General features: G+C 40.6%; 1 protein-coding gene across 2 annotated transcripts in view; it reads left to right on the forward strand.

The window, feature by feature from the left end:
• Positions 1-17,292, forward strand: part of SYN2 (synapsin II) — a 271,323-nt gene that overhangs the window by 178,679 nt on the left and 75,352 nt on the right. For both annotated transcript variants that reach the window (XM_006895368.1, XM_006895367.1), the window contains one exon: positions 16,723-16,780. In XM_006895368.1, coding sequence (XP_006895430.1) covers positions 16,723-16,780 — 58 coding nt within the window. The remainder of the gene's footprint in view (positions 1-16,722; positions 16,781-17,292) is intronic.

Genomic DNA, 17,292 nt, shown 5'->3' on the forward strand with positions numbered 1-17,292 from the left:
GCTAGCACTATTCTGTATTTCATCCAGTTTCTTTTTTATCCATTGAAAATATTCAATCATTGTTCTTTTAAAATCAGTATCAGAAAGATCCATCAGGCTTTCTGGCTCCAGGAAATCCGTTGCTACTGTGTCTTCTTTGGGGATTGATATCTTGCTTTGGGCTGGTGGGACAAGTGAAGCACTCTGGTTTCTATGGGCCATTGGTGTGGCAGAGTTCATCATGTCTGAGGTGGTAGCTGGTTTTTTATTTGAAGTCACTGCTCCAGAAGAAGGTTGGGCAGAAACAAGAGTAAATGCGTAGAGGGTGCGTGCACACTCCAATGCTCACGTGAATGGGGAGGGAGGAAGCACACACTGATACATGTGGGGAGAGCCTCAGGTGAACCTAAATAATGAAGGAGGAAGTCTGTTGTTCCCTTTCTGGAATAGCTTCCCCACTCTTTGGAGATGCTCAGGATCTCCCTATTGTTTGAGTTAGTGGGCCCTACGTGCTCAGGCCAGAAACCAGTTTGATTCCCCACGTAACTTGATTCTCAACGGTATATGAGTATTTTAGGGGAGGTTGATAAATCTTTTAGATGTGGCATATATGATTGTCTTCCTAAATGGGTGTGGGGTGTCTGGGTCACAAGCCCCAGCCTGGAAATGCCTTTGCTGTCCTTGCAGATCTCCCAGCAAAGTCCAAGTTTACAATGATGGCGTTTCCTCACAGACCTCTGCGAACTATAGTCGGGACCTGCAGCTGTAGCAGACAGGAAGTCTGGGTCGCAAGCCCCGGCCTGGAAATGCCTCCGTATTTGTCCTTTTGTGTCCTTTTGTGACTGGGAGTCACCCAGTTTGAATAATATTGCATTAGTTCCTTGTTTTTCAATGCAGCATAGTATTCCATTGTGTGAGCTTCTCTATTCTTTCGTTTGCTGTTGGGCAGTTAGGTTGTTTCCAACTCCTTGCTATTGTGAACAAAGCTGCAATAAACATGGGTGTGCATAGAGGCTGGACTTTATGAGGAGAAATATGGCATCTGGATTGGAGGAAGACTCATCAACAACCTACGTTATACAGATAAACCAACCTTGCTTGCTGAAACTGAGTGGAACTTGGAGCATTTTCTGCAGAAAGTCAAGGACTGTACAAGGACTGTAGTCTTCAATATGAATTGAAGCTCAACATCAAGAAGACAAAGATTCACTGGGCAGCACCATGATGGATGGAGAAGAGACTGAGGTTGTTATCTGTTACAGTTTGCTCAGGTCCACACTCAACACTTTTGGCACCAGCATTCAGGAAACCAAAATTCAAATTTCATTAGGTAAATGTGCTCTGAGGGACCTTTCGAGAGTACTGAGAAGCAAGGATGTCAGTCTAGAGACTAAGGTGCACCTGATCCAGTCCATGGATTTGCAATTTTGCAATTACTTGTTATGAAACAGAGAGCTGGATAATGACTAAGGAGGATAGAAGAAGAATTGGTACCTTTGAGTTATGGTGCTGGAGAAGAGTCTTGAACATATTATGGACAACCAAGAAAACAAATAGGTCTGCTTTGGAGAGAGTGAACCAAGTTTCTCCTTGGCAGATAGGATTTTGAAGATCTATCTGACATACTTTGGGCATATGGCCAGGAAGGATAAGACATCATGTTCGGAAGGGTGGAGGGACAGCACAGGAAAGGAAAACCCCAGATGCGATGGATTAACACAGTAACTAGGGCAATGAGGGTAGGTGTGTCAGAATCAATAAGACTGGCTCAGCACAGGGCAGGCTTCAGAGCTATTGGGTCGCAGACAAACTGATGACACATAACAACAACATTACCTTCTATATGAGGATGTATAGAGGTAAAAGAGGCAAAGTTCAGGAAGTAGAGCAAATCTGGCTCTAAAATGCATATTTTTCCACTATGCTCAGTAGATATTGCACCATTTTATATTCCCTCCAACAATATGAGAGTTCATATCTCTCCATTCTCTCGCCAGTATTTGTTTCTTGCTATTTCATTGAACTTTGTTAGTCCATGAGGGTTGTATCCTTTCTCCATATCTATTCAATCTGTAATCTAAGAAGAAGAATGTGGCATTTGGAGTGGAGGAACACTCATCAACAACTTGCACTAGGCAGATGACACAACCTTGCTTGCTAAAAGTGAAGAGGACTTGAAATGCTTACTGCAGAAGATTAAAGACTATGGTCTTCAAAATTAATTGCATCTCAACATCAAGAAGACAAAAATTCTTACCATTGGACTGATAGACAACATCATAATAGATGAAGAAAAGTTAGAAATTATCAATTATTTCATTTTACTTGGATCTACAATTAACACCCTTGTTATCGGCATTTAGGAGATGAGGACATATACTGCTTTGGGCAAGTCCACTTTCAGAGACCTATCCAAAACATCGAGGATCAGTGATGTTAGTTTGAAGACTAAGGTGTGCCTGATTCAGGTCATGGTCTTTTTAACTAATTGCTATGCCTCTGAGAAATTGACAGTATTGAATAAGGATGACAGAAGAATTATTGATGCTTTTGAATTGTAGGATTGAAGAAAAGTAGCAGGTATCCCATTGACTGTCAACATAACAGACAAATATATCTTAGGAAAAGCACAGCTAAAATGCTCCTTGGAAGCAAGAAGGGCAAAGCTTCAACTCACATACTTAGGATCTGCTGTTGGAAGATGCTATTTCTTGGAAAAGACCACCATGCTGGAAAAGTAGAGAGAAAGAATGGAAGACCCTCAATGAGATGGATTGACACAACTGCAGCCATGGGCTCAAGTGTGTTAGAGATAATGAAGATGGCATAGGATAGGACAGGGTTCAGGTCTGTGGCTCATAGGGTCACCATGAGTTGTTCTTGACTTTATGACACTTAACAGTAATAGCTGGTGTTGTCTTCATGGTTTTTGGGCATCTTAAAATCTTTGGTGAAGTGTCTTTTTATGTCCTTTCCCCCTTTTGTAATTGAGTTCCATTTTTCTTGTTGAGATATCAGGAGTTTTCAACAATATTTAGAGATTAGTCTCTTATCAGAAGTAGCAGCTAAATATTTTTCTTGTTCCATAGGTTCTCCTTTTACTCTTTTGGAAAAGTCTTTTAATGCACATAAGGTTTTAATTTTTAGGAGAATCCACTGTTGGGGACCTCTCCAGAGTGCTGAAGGGCATGATGTCAGGCTAGAGAATAAAGTGTACTTGATTCAGGCCATGGTCTTCGCAAATACTTCCTATGTAGTAGAGAGCCTGACAGTGAATAAGGATGACAGAGGAAGAATTAGTGCCTTTGAGTTGTGCTGGAGAAGAGTACTGAACATAACATGGGCTGTTAAAATAACAAACACATCTGTTCTGGAGAAAGTGAAACCAGGTCGCTCCTTGGAGGCAAGGCTTTTGAAGCTCTGTCTCACATACTTTGGGCATGTAGCCAGAAGAGACCAGTCCTTGGAGAAGGATATCATACTTGGAGTGGTGGAGGGATGGCAAAAGAGAGGAAAACCCTGGATGAGATGGATTGACACATTAACTGGGGTAATCAGGTTAGGTATGTCAGAGTAGGTGAGATTGGCTGAGGATAGGGTAGAGCTCAGAGTTAGTGTGCAGAGTCACTATGAGTTGCAATTGACTCGATGGCACATAACAAAAACCACATCAGTCATCTAGTTGATTCCCTGTTTTTTATGCATTTTCATGTCATAGAATTATTTATGCCATTGACTAGGGCTTCTAAGTTTGCTCCTGGGTTTTGTTGTTTGTGTTTTTTTTCATGATCTTCAGGATATTAGGATTTATGCCCTGAGTCCTTGATCTGTTTTGAGTTCTTTTTTATTTATTTATTTTTTGGTATGAAGTATGGGTCTTGTTTTAATGAAAATAGTTTTGCCAGTATCATTTGGTAAATAGACTGTCTTTTTTTCCACCTAATGGATTTTATCTCTTTGTCAAAGATTAGCTTTATATGGGTAGGTGTATTTATTTCTGTGTTCTCAGTTCTGTTGTATTGGTCTCTGTGTCAGTACCAAGTTGTCTTGATTACCATGGCAGTATAGTAGGTTTTGAGATCAAGAAGGTAAGGCTTTGTTTTTCTTTTCCAGTAGTGTTTTGCTTCTCTGGGATATCTTCCCAGATAGAATTTATTACTTTTCCATTTCTTTGCAGAAAGAGGAGTGGATCTGGATTGCATTGTATCTACAGATTGGTTTTGGTAGTATCGACATTTTTTCCACAATGCTGTTTTCCAATCTATGAGCATAGCATTCTTCCACTTGCATAGTAGCGTTTAGTAATTTTCTTTCTACAGGTCTTTTGTCTGTCTGCTTTCTTTATTTCCTTGCCAGAGTTCTCTTTTGCTATTGTAGAGAAATTAAACTGATTTTTGTATGTTGATCTTGTACTCTGCCAATTTGCTAAATCTATTAGTTAGATCTATTCATTTTCTTCCTGAACCTATACCATCTGCCAAGGGAGATTGTTTTACATCCTCTTTGCCAATTTTGATACCTTTTATTTATTTCTTCTTCTGACAAGGACTTATAGTACTGAACAGTTGTGGTGATAAAGGGCATCCTTGTATGAATCCCATTCACAAGGAGAATACCTTCAATTTTTCCCCATTGAGAGTAATGTTGACTGTTGGGTTTTTATATAAGCTTTTAATTATGTTGAAGAATTTCTCTTCTACTCTTACTTTATAAGGAATGAGTGTTGAATTTGGTCAAGTGTCTTTTCTCTATTGCTGATATGATCAAATGGTCCTTTTCCTTTGTTTTTGATGTGGTGAATTGCAATGATTGTTTTTCTTATGTTGAACCACCCTGAATACTTGATATGAATCATACTTCACAATAAATGGGGTGTTGGGGTTTTTTTATGGTGTTAGATTCTTTTTGGATAAGATTTTGCTGAGAATCCAAAATAATGAGTCTCCTCAATTGATTGTTCACAATAAACAGTTATTTTAAATGCATTGTTTGGAGTTGACCCAAGTTGCTTGTTTCTTTATAACCTGGTGAGAAAGATACTCTCTTCTTTTCGAGTCAGGGAGCACATATTCAGCTGAATAGAATGAGTGGGTACTTGTTATCAGTATTTCATGAACATACAGTGTTATGTGTTTTTGTGTGACACTGTTTAATGTATTATTGTTATGTTGAATTGGAAGTGACTCCTAGTTGACCCTCCAGTGGGTTTTCAGAGGAAGTAAACAACATGAGAGGAGATGATCTATTTTTCTCTTGTGGAATTCGAGCCACATGCCTTTAGGTTAGCAGTACAACTCCTTACCATTAAGCCACCAGAGCCCTGTTTAATCTCTGCTAGATCTTTCTTAAGTTGTTGTTGTTGTTGTTATGTGCCGTCGAGTCGCTTGCAACTCATAGTGACCCTATGTACAACAACCCTAAACTCCACTCTGCCCTGTGCCAATCGCACTGTCTCTGACACTCCCATCCCAATTATCCCAGTCACTGAATCAATCCACCTCATAGAGGGCCTTCCTCTCCTGCGCTGTCCCTCCACCCTCCCAAGCATGATGTCCCTCTCTAAGGACCGGTCCCTCCTCACAACATGTCCAAAGTATGTTAGACGGATCTCAGAATCCTTGCCTCCAAGGAGCCACCCGATTTAACCCTTTCCAGGACAAATCTGTTTATTTTCCTAGCAGTCCATGGTATTCTCAATACTCTTCTCCAGCACCACAGCTCAAAGGCATCAATTCTCCTTCTATCCTCCTTGGTCATTGTCCAACTCTCTGATGCATAACAAGTGATTGCGAAGACCATGGCCTGTATCAGATGCACCTTAGTCTCCAGAGAGACACCATTGCTCTTCAGTACTTTGGAGAGGTCCCTAACAGCAGACTTTCCCATGGCAATGCGCCTTTTAATTTCCTGGCTGCTGGTGCCAAGACTGTTGACTGTGGAGCCAAGCAAACTAAAGCTGTCAACAATCTCAATCTCTTCACCATCCATCCTGATGCTGCCAAGTGGTCCAGTGTTGAGAATCTTTGTCTTCTTGACATTGAGCCTCAAACCATATTGTAGGCTGCAGTCCTTGACACTCTGCAGCAGGCGCTTCAGGTCCTCTTCAGTTTCAGCAAGCCGGGTTGTGTCATCCGCATAACGCAGATTGTTGATAAATCGTCCACTCATCTTGACCCCACATTTCTCCTCATAGAGCTCAGCCTCCTGGATAATCTGTTCTGTCAAGATTGGTCTTTCTTAAGAGTGTGCAGCTAAATTAAAAAAAAATAAATTATAGCACAAGTGTGAGGATGAAAGATTGGGGACCAAGAAGAAAGTTTTAAAAACCTCAACACATTGATAATAGAATTCAGAAGAGACACATCAGGAACAATTGAGACTAGACTGTGCTTATTTCAGGTTATAAGCAAATGGCTTCAGACTAGCTTTCACAAGAAGAGCTCACTGCAGTTGAGGAGCACAGGGAGGCTCTCATAAGACTGATAGAACTTGTTTTGGACTTCTAAAAATTGAAAAAATAAATAATAAATTCTATTTTCATGGATAAAGGTGCAGAGACAGTAGTTTCACTTGAAGTGGTTGAGTTGCTTTATGAAAGGAAGGTGGACGGGCTTGGGCTTTAGCACTACACAGGGCCATCATTGAGTGCAAGAGCAGACTACTTACCTGCCATGTTGAGCACAGCACATAAACTCGCAACAGGTCTGCAGTAGAAAAATTGCAGAAAAGAAGTTTGAAATAGTGAAGTGGAGCTAGATCATGGAAGATGTTTACTGGGATGCCAACTCTACAGGATAGAAATGTGTATCTTTGTGGTAGTTTTGGCTGTAGATAGGCTGTGTCACAATGTGCTAGAGGTAACCTGGAACTTTGCCAATGCTAAGACTCCTGTTTGTCAGAGGTAAAATAATCACATGTATTTTTAACAGTTGTATTTGTCTGCTGTTCCTCCAAAACAAAATTTATAACAGACTCACTTTGCTTCAATATCAAATCAGCTTAATTTGATTTTGTAAGCTCCTCATGGAAAGAGAATCTGATATCATGACTATTTTGTTGTGCAGCTCCACTCTAACTATAGACAAATGCCTCTAATCTTCTTACCATGTGTTCTCCTGTATTACAGGATTTTTCCCCCTTCTGTATTTGATAATCTTGTTATTTTGTGTTGTGTGTCACTTAATTGTTCCCTAAAATAGAGATCTTCAGAAAATCTGCCAGAAAATGGATTTGCTGTTCCCAACTAAAGTCATAGCTGAAGTATTTACTCAGAAATGTGTTCTTTCCAGAGTTTTTGGGGTTACTGTTTTTCTTAAGGGGTCTCATTTCCAACTACTGATGTTGATGCCTTCTGCAGTTCACTGGAGGACTTTCAATAAACTGCTCTGGAGAAGGACTGGGATGGTAGCCTCAAGACCTTCCACTTGAGCTCAACTGCCTTTTTTTTTTCTTCTTTTTTTTTCAACTGCCTTCCTGATGGTAACCTCCATAGGTCTAGCTGTACTCAGTTCAGTAACTCTGTAAATATTTCCTAAGCACCTACTGGATGCCAAACAGTAAGACTGATGTTGAGAATACATAGATGGATATAGCTCAGTCCTCATGTCAAATATAAGGTTTCTGACTTGATTATCAAAAGCTAAAATTTAATTTTACTAGCTCTGCCACCTTAAACAAGACACTTAATTGCTCTGTTCCTGTTTTTCTAGAAAATCAATATTATTGAGACAGTGTATCCATTAAAGATGAACTATTTGGAAGGTCAGTTTTACTTGTCTGAGGATGAGTGACCTTGTATGTAACCCCTGCGTTCTCTTTCCCTTCCTTTTCCCACACTGATGGAGTTTTATCTGAACAGACTAAAGAAGACTGATTATTTTAACTTTTCATCTTTCTATTTGTTTTTCCTCCAAACTCTTTATAGTTTCATCATGGCATTTGACTTTGGATGAGTGGGCCTGATACTTTTGTATCACAGCTTGTAAAAAATAAAATGAGAGGAATACGTCTTTTATGTTTGGTTTCCAGTACATTTTCTGGTCATAGTCGCCATGTTTTTGCCTTTATCCCCCTCTCGCTCTTTCCCTGCCCTGTCCATCTTTCATTTGTGTATCATAACTCGCAGATCTGATGTCTTAAGGTAACAGCGTCTGTCATTCAGGGTTTCTTCACGGATTCTAGTTAAACATTCCAGTTTTCTGATCCTCTGATAAGATTATTTTCCTGATTTTCTTTTCATACACTTATGTTAAAACTCACCTGCCACTTTTCTTCCCACATTCACATTTCCTTTTAGTTTATCCCTAATCAGCTTGGCATTTTAATCCCTAGAAGAATTGAATGCCATCTGCAAGCCTGCAATTTCCTCAAGCTCTCTTTTCCACATCATTTATATGAATTCTGAGGCAATAAGCAGCTTGTTCTCCACTGAAGTGCTGTTGTTGCAGTGTGCTTGATTTAACACCTTAATCACTGAATTAATAATATCAACAACCAGTCATAGAACTTTGCCTTGATCCAAAAAAGTGCTAATTTCCTCCTCTTCTTTATTTCTACTTCATAAACATTTGTCCATAAGACAGATATTTCCGTGTAAGGAATGAAAATTTTGTGACTGTTGATGTAGGTAAGAAGCTCTCAATTTGGATGAAGTGCCCCTTCCCCAGTGTGGGGCCCTGCCTATGCTAGCCCTCACTTATGTGTCTCTTCCAGGATCCCTGAAGTTGAAGGTCTGTCTCATTTTCTATTAACTTATTACATCCAATATTTTATTATCTCTGTCACTTCCTAGCTAGCTTTGAAGTCCCCAGACCTACTCAATCAAATGATTAATTCATTTGCCAGGCCAGTGTACACCAGCTATTGCTCTGTTAAGTCTAGTACAATAGCAATTCTGAAGTCTGATTACTATTCTAGTTACTGTTCAAGCCTCTCTAAAGATTGCCAGGATCCTAGTTTGCTCCCTCCAGTCTCTTTTACATTTCAAACAATGTAGTCTTTCAGATCCTAGTTCCATTTGATTATGCCACTTGTATGCTTACAGTCCGATCACTTGGAGACAGGAGGGAAACCAGGAATATATTAAGGATGTTTATAAAAATTACTGTTAATTCTGGTAGGTGAGAAAATGACATGGTGCTTTTATTTTAAAGTCATTACCAGTTTGAGATGACAATTAGATGTTTATAGGAGAAGTGATATGATGTTTGCTATTTGCTTTAAAACACCCTTAACACTTTGAGCAGCAAGCACGGGGATAGAGATCAATTAATTAAATTGATACTTATCACCACAGAGTGCAGAAATTATCAAACAATATCATTAATATCACATGCAAGCAAAATTCTGCTGAAAATTATCCAGAAATGATTGGAGCAATATGTCAACAGAGAACTGCCAGATTTGCAGGCTGGATTTAGAAGAGGTTGTGGTATTAGGGATATTATAGATAATGTTAGATGCATCTTAGCAGAAAGCAGAGAATACCAGAGGAATGTCTAGCTATGCTTCATTGACTATGCAAAGGCTTTTGACTCTGTGGATCACAACAAGCTATGGCTGACTCTGAGAAGAAGCGGAATCCCAAAACATCTGATTGTGCTAATGTGAAACCTATACTTGGACCAAGAGGCAGTCATCAGAACAGAGCAAGGAGACACTACATGGTTCAAAATAAAGAAGGGGGTCCATCAGGGATGTATTTTGTCTCCATACCTTTTCAGTCTGTATGCAGAACAGATCACCCGAGACACTGGGCTGTACAAGGAGGAATGTGGCATCAGGATTGGTGGAACAGTCATCAACAACCTGTGTTATGCAGATGACACAACCCTGCTTGCTGAAACTGAGGAGGACCTTGCTTGCTGCAGAAGATAAAGGACTGCAGCCTTCAATATGGATTGAAACTCAACATCAAGAAAACAAAGATTCTCACTCCTGGGCCAATTGGCAGCATCATTATGGATGGTGAAGTGATTGAGATAATTAACAGTTTTAGTTTACTTGGGTCCACAGTCAACACCCTTGGTACTAGCAGCCAGGAAATCAAGAGATGAATTGCTTTGGGAAAGTCAGTTGTGAGGGACCTCTCAAGAGTACTGAAGAGCAACGATGTCAGGCTGGAGACTAAGGTACGTCTGATTTGGGCTATAGTCATGCTATGCACCAGAGAGTTGGAGAGTGACTAGGGATGATAGAAAGAGAATTGATGCCTTTGAGCTGTAGTGCTGGAGAAGAGCATTGAATGCATGGACTGCTAGGAGAACAAACAGGTTTGTCCTGGATGGGGTAAAGCCGGAGTGCTCCTTGGAGTCAAGGATTCTGAAGCTTCATCTGACATACTTTGGGCATGTTGCAAGGAGGGACCAGTCCTTGGAGAGGGACATCATGTTTGGGATAGTATAGGGATGGCACAGGAGAGGAAGACCCTCGATGAGATGGATCAATTCTGTGATTGGGATGGTGGGAATGAGTGTGTTGGAGACGGCTAGGTTGGCACAGGATAGAACAGCATTGAGGGCTCTTGTACATAGGGTCGCTATGAGTCGCAAGCTACTCAATGGCACATAGCAGCAACAACAAAAATTTTTCACTTCTCCCTCCTTCCTCTATGCTTCCTGAGTTCCTCCTCATGCTCCAGGACTTGCTTGGTGTGTGTAGAGCTTCCCTAGACTTGTCCAGCCAGAGAGACTGCTACTGCCTCTGGGCTTTGCAGTGCCATCTTCATACATCTGCTACAGTCTGCATCCTGCACTATAAGCAAGTATTTGTTTCTGTCTCCTACTAACCTGTAAGCACCTTGAAGGTAGAAGAATTTTACTTTATTGTGCATATTTTTGTGTTATATGAAACATTTGTTGTTGAAAATTTTGTGTATATATCTGAATTTTTTTGTTAAAAAATTTAAGGAAACAGTTATGGAAAGTGAGAATGTAAATCCTAGTTGTAAATTTTAGAATTGGCAAGACCCTTTCATTACTTATAACTTCTACGTCTTTTCTAGACTGTCTTTTCTGTATTTGGCAACTGCCAGTGCATGTTTAAATCCTTAGCACCGACCTTTGTGTGCTTAGTAAATTTTTGTTGCATTTGCTGACAAACTGTAGCCTTTATTTTTGCAAACTGCCTGTCTTTGCCTTAGCAGTGAAACTCCGTACCTACTAGCCTACCAGGGCTCCCTGTCCACCAACTGCTCTGTAAGAGAAAAGTGGGTAATTTCCTTCCCTGTGATTTAAAGCTCTGTAAACCTACTGGAGGGTCAGCTATGGGTTGGTTCCAAGTCAACAGCAGTGGCTGGCTGGCTGACTGACTGACTGATTTCTGCAGCTTGCAAAAAAGCCAGGTTTCTGACTTCTTCTCCTAAGAAGCACTTAATTTCCCTTTATGGTTTTTCAGAGCAGCAAATAAGTACCGGGAGGAGTCTCTGTTAGCCAGTGGATTCAGGGTCTGATATGCTGGCACTGGATGGTGAATTACCACAATGAAGCTGCAATGTCTATCCTGCCAGTGGGTGGCACTAAACACTCACAAACTCTCTTCAAGACAAGCATACCCCATTTTACCTTTGGAGTGTAAGGTGTGAAAACGAGACCTTTCTATTTCTAATTAGAATCCATGCCTTTGAGTTGTGGTGCTGGAGAAGAGCATTGAACATATCGTGGACTGCTAAGAGAACAAATGGAGAGAGTGAAATCAGGCTGCTCCTTGGAGGCAAAAATTTTGGAAGTCTGTATCACATACTTTGTGGCTTATTGCCAAGAGGGATCAGTACTTAGGGAAGGACATCATGCTTGGAAGAGAGGAAGGATAGCATAAGAGAGGATAACCCTGGATGAGATGGATGGATTGACTCAGTGATTAAGGTAATGAGGTGGGTGTGTCAGAAACAATAAAATTGGCTCTGGATAGAGCTGTTATACATAGGGTCACTATAAGTAAAAGTCTACTCTACCGATGGCACACAACAATAACAAACAAATTCTTAAATCCTGAGATTTGTGGCCAGAAGCACAAGGCCTGAGTTAGAGATAGAGCCAGGAACTGAGCACCTTCTCAGGAGTAAATGCTGAGGCCAAGCTTTACTCTAGTCAGCCTTCCTTGTGCCCTGGAGTTGGCTGAGCCCCCGCCCCGGTTTGCGAGGTTGTAAATTGCACAGGAGGAGATGTTTCCTATGGAGCTCATCTTTTTCCCATTGAGCTTCTGGTGAATTTGAACTGCTAGATGACCATCCTTTGGGTTAGCAGTGCAGCTCTGAATGGACCACAGGCTCCACCAATGTTCCCTCCCCAGTAAATGCCTGAAACCATTCTCAGAGCTCTGAGAAGGCGAGCAGTGCAGAAGGTTAACAGGTCAGCTGCTGATTAAGAAGTTGAGGTTCTAATTCACCCAGAGGCTCCTTGGAGGAAAAGCCAGGTGATCAACTCCCCAAAGTCCTCTGAGAACACTGTGGAACATAGTTTTACACTTACCACACATGGATCCAGCATGCCTAAGAATTGACTTCAGGCAACCGTTGTGCTTTTGTTTTTTATTTTTATTTTTTTAATTTTGATAAAGTACTTTTGGAGCCAGAAATGTTGTTTCCATCTCCTAGACTGAGGTGTTTTAGATCCTTGTGCAAATCTTGGAGTTCTGGTGTAGATGAAGGAAATCGAGAATGGGTTTTTTATATAACAGAGAAGATGACTTCACCTGCAGGACAAACTTTGTCCACTAAGGTTTAAGGTAGCTTCTGCTTTCCTACATTTGTCAGTATTCCTGACATCTCCAGTCAATAAAGCACACCCACCATGAATGTGAACCTACTCAGGAAGCTACTCTGGAAGGGATTTAGAAATTTATAAAGACATTGGCTAAGCCATAATATTTAAAATAAAAAATGTCCTTCCCTCAGCCTCATAAACCTTGATTGGCAGGTGAATGAGAATCAGTGAAGGTGTTTACTCTCTTGGCTAGGAAGAGTTAAATCTGGGAGCCTCTAGTCATTTTGGCAATAAGGCAGGATGGTTCATTACCTGGTCCATCAAGGAAGCTTCAAGCCATCAAATTCACATAGATCCTCAGCTGCTGGGCTTGTTAAGAAAATGTTACAATAGGGGGAAATTGACAACACAGGCATCATAGATATTTTTAGTCTATGTTTCAATGATGTACATCTTGGGTCCTGTTTAGGCTTGAGCACAAGGTGGTGAATTAGGGTGGATTTGAGGAGGCCGCTGCAGAATGCCTTGTCTGTGTCCAGCTTTTGCAAGCAGCAGGCGAGAGGGAGAACTAAAGGAGATGAAGACATTTTCCCAAATTTTCAGACACTAGCGAGAAGGGTATCATCATTTCAGGGTATTTGGCAATATTATCACTGTACCAGCAACTCTGCAGTGAGATTCTAAAAGCAAATCATTGGAAGTTTAAAAGTTCATCAGTAAAATACTGGCTAATCTATGATGCACTCTTGACAGAGAATTTTGTATAGCTGTTAGAAAGCCTTGCAATACCAGTTGAAAGCAAATCACTAAGGTATATATTTAAGTATCTATACGCACACACACACTTTCAAAAAGGAAGTTTATCTAGCATGTTGCTATACATACTTTCCCCAGTGCAAGGATATACTTGGAACTGATAATGGGGAATATGTGTAATGAAAAAAAAATGGGGGGAATGAAAATAATTATTTTTAATTTTATTCCTTTAGATATTTCTGAAGATTGCTTGAATGGCTTAACCTTGTGACATACTACTTTTAAAAGTTTACCCTATTTGGTCTAGTATGTTCTGCCCTACTAGTTTGTTCTTATTATTAGGAAGTATTTCTTTTGATAGAAGACAGCAAAATTTTTCATGAAAATATCAAGAACTAAAATATCTGAGAATGAAGAGCTGTGAGAAAATGTTATTCTCCAGAAGAGGGCTCTGTGCCCCAACTGCCTGCCATCTGGGCTCCTTTTCTATAAGATTGAGGTTTAGCCAAGAGAGGTCAGTGACCCGGGGCCAGGAAACACAGACAGAGATTTCCAACAGGACAAATTACCTTAAGGGAAAGTCATTAGGATGATTGGAGAGGTGGGAGAAGGGGGAACGTATGAAAACAGCTTCATTAGCCAACTTGGTCACTGGGCAGGTGCAGGAAGTGCCAGATAAACTCAGCCAGGATCTATAAATATTCAGGATCATCAGTATTCAGATTCCACAAAATGAGTGAATTAGACAAGATGACAGTATGCTAGCACCTAGTTGTAAGTAAGCTCTGAGTTCTTGGGTTAAAGCCTATGCATTTATCTGCGATCTGGGCATCCCTTTTATTAATCTGGGTCTCAATCTCTTGTGTGGGTAAAATGGAAAGCACAGTCTGTCCCACTACTTCACAGGTGATGAAAAACAAGTTAGGGAATATGCTTTGGAAATGCAGAGCATCATGTTTTATAATTAATATGTATTAGACTAATAGTATGAAACGCAATGTGAATGAAGACCAGTGTGAAGCACAATGTATATGAACTTTGTAAACAAACAAAATATGTAAAATAGTATGTATATGAATGATTGTCTGAAACACAATGTAAATGAAAGATTGTATGAAACGCAATGTGTATGAATGAAACAATGTAAAGGAATTCTTATATGAAAACCAATAAAAAAGCTTATAGAATGAAAAGCTAGTGTTAAGATCTTTGCATCTAAGGAGCAGTCTGGCTACATTTCCTCCAAAATAGACTTAAGTTAGTTCCGAATCGATGGCAGTGAAGCTGAGGCATTTGTTTTAGCTTGTCCTTTCTATAGTTGTGAACAAGGATTTACAGAGAATAAGATCTGCAGAGTGGTGGTAATACCAAGAGTAAACATCTCTATTTAAAGCATACACAGACAATAATAGCCAAAGGGATCAGAAATGCTACAAGCCCCTGCCCAAGGGACTTACATGAACTGTAAATGGTGATCAGGGTCCCAGAAGCAAGCTGGTGACTTAGAAAGGAATTGGAGCAGAGGTGGGGATGGACTTCAGTGCTCCAACTCCTGGAGGGCTGAGTACCTCTGAGATATAATTTGGGGATGGCTAGGGACTTGGGTAGGACAAATGACAGCTTCCTGGAACACACTGTTCCAGAATTGAAAGAGGAAAGAAAATAGCCTGGCCTCATCCTGGGTAGTTGACAGGAATCAGAGTAGGAAGTATTTCTAGTAGGACTAGTGTTCACAACATCATTAAAGTGCCTTTTAAACGGAAAAGGGGAAATGGGGGGGGGGCTGGAGAGGATGAAACCCAGCACCCACAGCAAGTCTGTTTTCTCAGTGGAAATGAGGATGGAGAGACTGATCGGGAAAGTAGACTGTGCTGTGGGATGTCAAAGATACTGGACTGATTCAGAATTCTAAAACATCTGGGTTTGAAAACTGGTTTTGTTACTAACTTGTATGACCTTGATTGTGCCATTTTCACTTGAATCTTGGTTTTCTCATCTCTATAATGACTTTTTTCCCCTACTACTAAAGTTGTTGTGTACCACTGAGTTGGAACTAAACCCCGCACTGGTTTTCAGGGACTATCAGTTGTCAATTGCACAAAAGGACGTTGTCCATCTTTCTCCCATGAAGAATCTGGTGGATTTGAACTGCATGCCTTTGGTTTGGTAATGCAATTCCTTACCACTAGACCACATTAAAGTTGTTAGAATGTTTAAATGAGATGCTTTTTAAAATAAATATTGGTTTATTCCTCTGGGCTTATTGTTATACTTGTAGACAGTTCTGGTGGCCTAGTCCATAGGGGTTACCTTACCCATCAACCATGTCTCTCTGGGGTTTAAATCCACCAGTCATTCCTTGGGAGAAAGATGAGGAGGCTCCTTCTCTACTGTTTACAGCCTCTCAAGTCTAATAGAGGCTCCATTGTGATTTGGTTCTGACTTGATGGCAATGAGATAATTATTCTTTTTTTTAATTTAATTTTTTTCTACTAGTTTATTTACAAAATTCTAATACAAATTAGAGCAAATTCTTTCAATTTTCTCCCCTCCCCTCATCAAATTGTATTCTTTTCAGGGAGCCTACAGGAAAATTTCTAGTAAAATGTGTCAGTTTGAAATTTCAAGCCCATGGAAAGCAAACCTAACACAGCTTTTAACAAGTAGAATGCAGCCCTTGATAGAAATGATAAGCCATTTAAATTAGCAGATACACTCTTACAGTGTACTGTGGGCTAAGGGCAAGGTAGAAATTAATACAAACATCCACATGGTCACATAAAAGGAGCTCTAATGCATTAACAATAATAGTTACTTCTGGATTATTTTCTTATCCAGCAGAAAACCACAAAACCTGAACAGGAATGGGCCCTTTGGATTACCTTAAAACCAGCCAGACTCACTGCCCTCCAGTCACTTCCTGCTCAGAAGGTTTCTCTAGGACAGAGGAGACCTGACCCGGAGGGTTTACAAGGCTACTCTCTTTAAAGGAGCAGATTGTGAGAGCTCTTCTCCTGTGGATCTGCTAGTGGTTTTGAGCCCACAACGTTTTGATTAGCAGCTGTGTGCTTAACCACTGTGCCACTTGAGATCCATCTAGGCTAAAAGAGAAGTGGTTTGCATAAAGTCTCATGGTGATGGAGTGAGAGAATCTTGGTCTCTTTATCTCATTTTGGGGTTCTGTCTGCTTTAGGCCCGTCATTTGTAGCAGCACCTTTCTGACACCATACATCAGGACACAGCTTATTCATGTGTTTGTTTTGTTTTGTTTTTCTCCTTTCTCCAGGGCCAAATGTTTTCGGGGTAAAAAAGTCCTTGGAGATTATGACATCAAAGTAGAACAGGTAATCCGTCTGAAGCCCAGAGTTGCATTTGCGTCATCACTACTCCCCTAGGCATCCCAGAATGAACCAGCTAGTTCTGCTGTACTTCTTTGGGTTCTGAGCCATCCAAATTCTCTCCTGTAACCTTCCCCCAAGACCAGCCTTCTCTACTGTGAGGGACAGTCCCAAAGGCAGACTCAGTTTATGTCCCCAGTCCTTTGCATAGTGGAGACACTCTGGGCCCTGGGGTAGTGCAAGCTTCCAGGCCTGTCTTCCTTCCTGTCTCCAGTTCTCCACGTTGTTAGAGTAGCAAGCTAGGTAGTGGAAAGGGAAAGGGTGAAGGATGGGTGTTCAGTTAAATATAACATGCATTTCTTTGTTGTTGTTAACTGCCTTTGAGTCGGGCACAACTCTTAGCAACCCTATGAACAAAAGGCCTGAAGCTCATCTACAACTATCGACATTTATCCAAGTTCATAGAGTTTCCAGAGGCATGTTGTTTAGAAAGTGGATGCCACTCTTCCTTCCAAATT

Source organism: Elephantulus edwardii, unplaced genomic scaffold (assembly GCF_000299155.1).
Source record: "Elephantulus edwardii isolate Elephantulus edwardi_28Jun2011 unplaced genomic scaffold, EleEdw1.0 scaffold00166, whole genome shotgun sequence".
NCBI lineage: Eukaryota > Metazoa > Chordata > Mammalia > Macroscelidea > Macroscelididae > Elephantulus > Elephantulus edwardii.